The sequence below is a fragment of the Corylus avellana genome, chromosome ca3, assembly GCF_901000735.1.
Source record: "Corylus avellana chromosome ca3, CavTom2PMs-1.0".
In the NCBI taxonomy this organism is placed as follows: domain Eukaryota; kingdom Viridiplantae; phylum Streptophyta; class Magnoliopsida; order Fagales; family Betulaceae; genus Corylus; species Corylus avellana.
Window position 1 is genome coordinate 32,227,203 of NC_081543.1, and position 9,423 is coordinate 32,236,625.

The following is a 9,423-nucleotide window of genomic DNA, read 5'->3' on the forward strand; positions in this document are numbered from 1 at the left end:
GTTGGTAGATCAAGGACAGAAGCACAATTTAGAGCCATGACACTTGGTTTTGTGAGTTATTGTGGTTGAACATTCTATTGAAAGAACTTGGGTACAATTCTAAAGATCATATGAGATTGTATTGTGATAACAAAGCAGCGATTAACATTATCCATAATCCAATGGAAGATGACTGAACCAAGCCCATTGAAGTTGACAAACATTTTATAAAATAAATTACGTGCAGGCTTAATATTTACACCTTATGTGAAATCAAGAGAACAACTTGCATCATGCAGCGTCTTTCACACAACCATAAGCAAGTTGGGCATGCATTGCCTCATCTCAAGGAGGAGTGTTGATGTGGCGTATTTTAATTTTATGCTGATGTGGTGAAATATTTTAATTTTATTATTTTAACTCTGATATCAATACTACATTGGTAGAGTAGGAAACCCTATTTTGGTTCTCTCTTCCACGTACACAATTGTTTTCCTTTTTTCTTTCTCACATTCTCACATTCTCTCTCCTCTATGTCATGTTATTCAATTTATGGATCAGAATGCACTTTTTTTTGTGCAAAACAAGGAGAAAAAAAGAACGTAAAACACAAGGGGTTGGCAGCTTAAAACCAGAAAGCATTAGTTGAGAAGATTATCTCCCAAAAGAACCCAAAAAAAAAGAGAGAGAAGTGAAAGAAGTAGATGACTAGAATAATAAAGATAAAGTATTATTGCAAAAAATAAAATTAAAAAATTAAAATGACAAATGAAGATGGCAATCTTACAGTCTTTTTAATTTGCTCAAATTTCCTAGGCTTTCAGGAAGAGGTCCACCAAGCTGATTAGCTTCCAAGACCCTGCAAAATGCAACTTAATCAGTAATCCAGGTTATCCATCATTCTTCCTTGAATTATGAATAAGACTCTAATTCATGACTTACAACCCCTCAAGTGAACCAATATCACCAATTTCCGTAGGAATGCTACCATTTAGTTGGTTTCCAAGAAGGGACCTGCAGAATACCAAGTGTTACAAATTAACCAACCTGTAGACCCCTTGGTCAAAACCTACATGGAAATAACAAAGGACCTCATACATACATATGCTAATAATAACTTACAGATTGACAAGAGGGAGCCGAGCAAAACTTGTAGGAATTTGTCCACTGATATAGTTGCGAGTGAGATCACTGTTTAAATAAAAATAAACTTCAATTAGTTTTTCTCAGTTGCATTTCATCACACAAAAAGGGTGCCAATCTTCCATGAACTCACTCAAAAGTTACTAAAATATTAAAACGACAAAGTAGAGTTTAGAAAAGAGCACCAAGTTATTTAATGACTGTATTAATCAAGGATCTGTTAGGGCAAATTCAGCAAACCGATGATGTAATGAGGTTAATTGACTTCTTTAATGCAGAAAAACATGCATGTTTCCCTTACAGTTGTTGCAGATTAGTAAGATCTCCAAATTCAGGTGGTAGAACTCCAGATATATTGAGACCCTTCAGCTCGCTGTCATACCCAAAAAAAAAAAAAAAAAAAAAAAGCAAAAGACAAAAGCATAAAAGAAAAATTGAGATAAAGACAATAAGAAACTGAATAAAATAACTCTGAAGTAATACTCAAAGTTCGGCTCTGAGAATCAGTAACTAAGACTACTTAATTAACTTTTCAAATTTAGATTCAAAACTATTGAAGGTTTAGTCCTAAGTAAATAAGTTTTTTCCATCCAATTGTGCCATGGCATACTTCATAGGAACAAGCATTCAGATGATTAAGATGAGGAATTATAAGATATAGGTAATCCAATTTGTCCCTATCACTTGACACACTTCATATTATAAATGAAACAAGAATTTACTTGCATACATCCAAACATTAGAGAACAAATGAGAATGCCCTATAAAAAATTAGGCAGCTGATGGCTTGAAATCCATTGGCACTTTCAGGACATGACCAATGAGGCCGACTTGGCCTGTGAAATGTTTATTTATAAACTAAAAAGACAATGTCAGCCAAAGCAAGATGGAGAAAAATCAAATGGCCTGTGAAATCTGTTAAACTGTAGTATACACATGGCATCACAAAATAATAACAAGTAAACAAGATATAACTTAAATCCTAATTGAGTCAGAATTCTAGTATTTGTTAGATCGAAAAACATCATTGATACATGTTTGTGAACAATTCTTTATCAAGGATATCACGTATAGTGCAACTATTATATATCAATACTAAAGCATCAAGCCAAATATGCAACCATCTTTTTGCTAGCCATAAATAAACTACACAATAAATGCCTGTACTTGTGTATATTTAGGTGCATGTTTATTAATAAAAATGTAGAGAATTTAAAAACAGAAAAAAAAAAACAAAAACAAAAACAAAACAAAACAAAACAAAAATTAAAAACAAAAACAAAAACAAAAACAAAAAACAAAAAACAAAAGGATCATACATGCTTATGATACTGCAAGTGTTGTTACATTTGCATGTGATGTTGCGAAGAATGTACTCATCATTTCTGAAGTTGATACTTCCGACGTTACTGCAAAAATTCTCATTTATGCTCCAATTTAGGTTCTTTAATTTTGTGGATATTGCTTCAAGAGCTTTCACTGTGGAGAAAAATCAATTAGTAATCTGCATTTATATGAGCATTAAAGAAATTAAAATTACAAATCATCCAAGTAAAAAGGAAACAAACCAAAAGACATCAACTTAATTCTCGGTGCAAAAGAATTAATATACCATATATTTTTTTTCTCACAAAGCAATCTGAAATATCAATTATGTGGAAGAAGCACAAAGATAAGCCAAGTTTACCCATACTTCAATGCTCACATGCATCTTTGCTATAAAAAGACACACATTCATATTATCCATTTTAACTCTAATAAAAAGTTAGAAAAATACCTTATTTTTATTTTATTTAAGGCATGAAATGCGGAATATGAGGCATAAAATTATATAGCATATGGTCAAACACCAAATTAAATGACAAATTCTTGGTCTCAGTCTGGCAAAGGATAGATGATGGACAAGATAGTCAAAAGGATGGTTGAACAATAACGTCAAGCACATTCACATTGCATGAAATTGACACCAGTTCAAATAAATAAAACAAAGAATTAAGACCAGTCAAACCAAATCTAGTCAAACCAAATCTAAGTTCAAACTACGTAGCAAAGTTAAAATCCACCAGCTCTATGCTTTGAAGTCGTCAACCAGACAACCTATTCAGTTACTTCCTAATTTTAAGTTGCTACTAATAAACGACATAATTATGTAAAACAAATAGAAAATAAAAATGCTGCAGTAAGCACCAAGATCATATGTTACGTAGTAATGCTACTTTTTCCACTTATTTATTAGACTTATTTTATATCGGTTAATTTAACGTGTTTTAATTGCTTTGTTTTTGTTTATTTCTAAATAGTTGACATGAAAAAAAAAATTACTTAAAATACGTCACGTCTATCAATGCAAAATGAATGTAATAAATAATCGCAAAGAGGCAAGAGCAACATTACTCTATGTCATATAATTGGCATCTGAAAACCCATGTCACATTCCGCTAGACAATATTAGTTTAATTTTTAATTTTTTCTCCTTGGACCTGTTGAGTCCAGTCCGCTTAGCTGGATCTATTGAATTTAGACTTAATTTCTGCTGTTATTTAGTAATATATTTTGATTTGCTTAGAAAGAAAGAAAAAATAATAATAAAGGACACATCAAGTAACCATCAATCAGAAACTAACCAGAATAGAAAAAATTTTAAAAAAAAGTTAAAAAAAAAAATCAGAAACTAACCACTAATCAGAATCTAACATTATAAAAATGATATAGTTGAGGTGATCCAATAGAAGTAATCCAAATTTCAATTTGCATTTGATGTAATTAATGCCGTGCTGCAGACGTAACAACCTTCCTCTCTATTAATTGATTAGAAGCAATATCGCCACTCTATGATTGCTACAAGACAAACTCTAAAAGAAAAAAAATATAAAATACACGATTTCCTAGGGGTCTCGTGATCAACTAAAGTAGTAAATAGACCCCAATAATTCAAAGAAAAAGAAAAATGTAGAGCACCACTCCAAGAGAGAATTTTCAGCCTCATTTGGTTTAGCTGCTGAATATATATATATATATAATTTTTAATGGTTTATATTTAATTTTATTCACTTTTTTTTATAAAAAAATAAAATTAAATTAAATCGCTAAAAAAGCTACCTATATCCTCCAAAATATCTTATTCTTTTGACTTCTAGTGATAAATGTACATGAAGTAGTTATGAACAATGGAAAGGGTTATCCCATTATTTAGCCCAACAAATAAAAAAAGAAATAAATGAATATGACGATTATGCCCTTGTTTAAGCTATGTGTGACAACTATGGACACGCAAAGAAAAAAGCCCTTGCAATTTTTTTTTTTTTTTTTTTTTAATCTTTTTGAGGTATGGAATTTTCTTCTTTTTTCATAAAAGAAATACATGTAAATCTCACGACCACAAACAATGAATATCAATCAATATTATATACTATCAATTGGGCCCTCACACAGGTACATCACATGGACGGGTAGAAGGACTTTACATCAAGTTAAATCTGAAATTTATTTATTTATTATTTTTTAAAATATTTTCCAAAATTTTCCCCTGTTTTTGTGTTCTTGGGGTGGAGTGGAAAACTAAAACAGAAACACAAAGAAGAGACCACAGATAACCCACAGTTTGATCGCGTAGAAGAACACAGAAACAGAAAAGAGATTAAAAACAGAGATTCAGAAATGTATGTTTAAGTTTTCGACCCAAAAAAACATGGAATTTACGGAGCAACTCGGCCGCCAAACTTGTGCACACAACTTGTTTAATAAAATGTTTGTGTGAGTTGGTTCCATTATTGCATAGAAGCAAAAAATGAATCAGAATTCCCAAGACAAAAATTCTGAAAACAAATCGTCAGTACACACAACAGCGAAGAATGCAACTGTTCCAGAAAAGTACCTTCATTTTGTGCCAGAGGCGCCTGAGCGTCCGTTCCAAACTCAGTGAAGCAATTCAAAACCAAAATGCCCAGAACAAGGACACAGACAGCCCTGTCGAAGACCACCGACCCCATTTCCTCTGCAAAACAAACTCAAAACTGCCAAGTCCTCCTGAAAGTGAAAAAAATGTCGACGAGGCAAACAGAGCCCAAAGGAGAGGACAAAGAGCCAAAGAGTGGTCGGAAGAAAATGATGATAAGAGAGAACGATGGGTTTGGCTTAAACATACGTGGACTTTGTGATTGTTTTTTTTTTTTTTTTTTTTTCTTTTTGTGAAGGTTCAACGACAAGAAAAATTCAAAAGCAACGAAAATTCGACCGAGAGTACGGACGTAAAGATTGAATTGACTAAAAAGATGAAGAAGAAGAAAACCGCCGAAAACAAACTTCCTCCTGCTTCCGCCTTCCTTTACCAAAGAGAGAAACAACACGAACACGGAATGGCAGAGCAGAGGCGGCCATATTTATTATTTATGGCACGCGGAAAAACGGGCAACCGGTTTTCCTTTGGATCGGTTTGGGCAAACAGAACTGACACACGGGCCACGCAACCGGATAGTTTCGAGGGAAAACTATAAGTACTCTTTAAATTATTATTTTATTTTAAAAAAAAAATATATCTTAAAAAAGGTCAGTATCTTCAAAATTAAGAAAAAGATAAAAATGACTCTTAAAAAACAAATTTATTAACACAAAAATATTCTTAAAGGAGAAAAACTTGAAATTAGAGAAAAAAAAAAAAAAAAAAAAAAGAAGAAGAAAGAGGAGAGAAGAGATTGGCGGAGCTATGGGTGGCGGGTCAGCCATGGCCCTCACCACAATTCCTTTGATTTTTTTTTTGTTTTTTGGGAAGGTGAAAGTTGACTATGAGCCTATTTGGCCCCAGCTGCCCATAAAAAAATGTTTGCCTTACCTATTGAAACTTGAAAAACAAAAAACTTGGCCCTAATCCTATAAGATAAACTAATCTGATAATCTTTCTTTCTTACGAAAAGACTTGCATGTTTGGAGGAAATTTTATAAGCTTAGAAGTGGAGAACTGGAAGGCACAAGATGAGAAGAAAGGTAGTTTTAAAGGGACTTAGTTTGAAGGAAATTTTATCAGCAATCTAATAAATGTTAAGTGTACTCTAACATTTAGATTTATGATAATTTTCAGTTTAATTAACCTGGATAATATTTGGGTAGTTATAGTAAAATGATATTTTTGTCCCTTCAAAAAAATAAAAATATTAAAATATCTTTCCATTATAATTAATTGGATACACTTTACATTCCAGTTTATTTGAATTTGAGTAGATCTTGTTCATAACATTTGATGAGCACATATTTTCTTTAACATTTTTAATAATCATTTATTATTCTTCTACTAACCTGTTACCCTAAACATTAATTTTTTAAGAGCTCAAACATGTTAAATAACGCTTAACATTTCTTAGAGTGGGTTGAAAGCAGTTTAAAGAAAATTTGTGTCCAATTTTAAATGTAAAAGAATTGCCCTTTCGTTTCCTATTTTAGCCACCAGTAGTGTTTTGGTATGGAATAATTAAAAAAAAAAAAAAAAAAAAACTAACTGATTAATAGCTGGAATGAGTTTAGTGGCTTATAGCTGACGTGGATCGATGTAAAAAAAAAAATTGTAAGAATATTTAGTATAGAAAAGTAAAAATAGTTTGTTTTGTAATGATTTTTTATTTAAATAATAGTAAAAAATAAATTATGTGATATAAAAAGTGAAAAAAAAATAAATAAAAATGTTCAGATGTTGATTTTTTAGGGGGGAAAAAAAAATCAAAGTGAATAGTATATTATGAACACATACATGTGCTTCTGTATGGCTTGAGGTGTACGAATTAAATACAAGGACATGATAAAAAAAAATAGTGATGTTACTAAACTCATACAAATCCGAAAAGTGAACCAAAAATTGATACATCACATTTGATTAAAAAATTGTTGAATTATATTTATATCTTTTGGCATAACTTGTTGTCGACAAAACCACTCATATTACTCATCGCTGCAACGCAATTCACGACACTTAAGTGTTGCAAAACCCAAGTCGCACTTTTAGAGGTTAATTTTCTAAGCTCAATTCGTAATCTAAGTGGCTTGTAATTAATAGTTTATAGTTATTGAATATTGATAATGTCATAATGGCATTGCTCCATTTGTGTTATGTTTTACTGTTTATAGATTAATTTTGAAAATTTAATTTATTTATAGTTAATTTAAGTTATTTTTTGTAATGAAATGTGTTTATAAGAAATTATTGTTATTTGGTTGATATTTGACAACTATAGTTATTAATATGGTTATTTAGTTGATATTTCCGGTTATTAATATGGTTATGAGAAAATAAACATAAAAAAAATGAGAATATGCGTAGCATTATTTGTTGACCGGATGTGAAGGCAAGGTATTCTGGTGAGAGGTCCAAAGTAGTTTCAGAGACATCGTGTGATTTGGAAAAGTCATAAGTGGTAGTTGCGGTGCTAAGAGTAGATTATGTTTGATAACCATTTCTTCTAATTTCTCTCAAAAAAGTCAAATTACTTTTTTAACATTATCAAACTATTTTTTTTCATTTTTTTCTAATAAAAAAAAAGGTTCAAAAGTCCTCACATTTATATTACATTATTTAATTCCTACATCATTTTTCTCTCTACGCTACAAAAAAATTGCCAATTAGTGACGTTTGAAATAGTTATATTTGGGGAAAAAAAAAATAGTCAATAAAACGCGTCATTTTACTATTTGAGCCACATTATTCATGTGTTTAAAAGTATCATTTAAAAGATCACATTATTTAATTCCTTCATATTTTTTTCTCTTTACACTACAAAAAATGGCCGATTAGTGATGTTTGAAATAGTGACATTTGAAAAGAAAAAAAAAAAAAAAAAGTCAATAAAATGCGTCATTTTACTGTTTAAACGACATTATTTACGAGTTTAAAAGTATCGTTTGCTCAAAAGATGATATTCATTCATAAGAATGTATCGATTGAACAATAGCATTGTTCAAAGTTACTATTCAAACAACACTAAACAATTTTTAAAAATTTGGTGCTCAAAGTTGGTGCTTATAACAACTACACATCGAAAAAATTTGAAATTTTGTCCCTCTCATCCCTCTCACCCACACACTTAAAAAAAAGAAAAGAAAAAAGAAAAAAAGAAAAGGCTGCCACCCCTTGGGGGAGGGGGTGGCCCTTTGGCCACCCTTAGAGAACGGCCACCCTAGTCACCTCTGGGGGTGGCTCGTTGGCCACCCCTCCCCTTAAGGGCGGTAGCCCTCCTTTTAATTTTAATTTTAATTTTTTTTTAAAAAAAAATGGTTTTTAATTTGGTTATTATTATTTTTTTTCCTTCCAGAATTATTAATTTTTTTTGGGTATAAATTATTATTTTTCAGTTTTATAGAAGAAAAGTGACATTTGAAGAGTTTTTTTTTTTTTTAAACGTTTGAACAATTAATGAAACATCACTTTTCTTAAGGTGGCATTTTACTGTTCAAACGTCATTTTTTTTTTTTTTAAAAAAAAAAATAATAATAATAATAATAAAGGTGATGTTTGAATAGTGGCATCACCTTTGATGATGTGTCGCTTGAGCAAAAAATCTCTTATTTAATGGCGTTTCAACCGTAAACATCACTATTCTTGAACCTCGACCCTATGTTTTGTGATGTTTGACGAGCGTTACTATTCAAACGTTACTAAATGCATAATGATATTTTTTTTAAGAACAAAACGTCACTTTTAATGCGTCACTAATTGGCTTTTTTTTTAAAAAAAAAAAAAAAAAAAAATTAAGTTTCATAGGTTTTGTCATTGCTTGTTCAGGTTCCCGTACAGTTGAAGATAGAAGAGGTTGATCAACCTCTTGTTGTTCTCTAACATGAGTAGGATGACGTCTTTTGCAATTCTATTTTGTTGTTCTCCTCATGCTCCACATGCACCCTACTCCATGCAACTCACAATAACACAACCCCTCTCTCTTCCCCTCTTGAATCTCGATCCATAATCCAATTATTAAGAAAATTTACTCCTATTTCAGGTTAACTCTTTTTTTTTTCCAATCTTTGTGCATTTCGTATTTGTTTATTTTCTTAATTCTTGCATGCTTATTTCATTGGATGAATCAAATTCACAATGAGTTTGGGGATGCATGTAGTTTGAGGAGGATATGTGTATTTTTTCTTAGTTTTTATTTAGATCATTCATTTAAAATAAAGAGAAAAATGCAAAATCAATCCCTATGGTTTACTTGATTTGCAATTAACTCTATGTGGTATCAAAATAAACTTATAGATCCCTGAGGTATGCAAAAAATAATAATTTAGCCCTTACAGTCAAATTACGTTCATTAACTTAACAGATTC

At 31.0% G+C, this 9,423-nt stretch overlaps 1 protein-coding gene across 4 annotated transcripts in view; it reads right to left on the reverse strand.

The window, feature by feature from the left end:
* Positions 1-5,445, reverse strand: part of LOC132175447 (probable LRR receptor-like serine/threonine-protein kinase At1g53430) — a 32,830-nt gene extending 27,385 nt beyond the window's left edge. For all 4 annotated transcript variants that reach the window (XM_059587400.1, XM_059587401.1, XM_059587399.1 and 1 more), the window contains exon 1: positions 4,997-5,445. In XM_059587400.1, coding sequence (XP_059443383.1) covers positions 4,997-5,111 — 115 coding nt within the window. In that variant the 5' untranslated portion in view covers positions 5,112-5,445. The remainder of the gene's footprint in view (positions 1-4,996) is intronic.
* Positions 5,446-9,423: the final 3,978 nt, after the last annotated feature.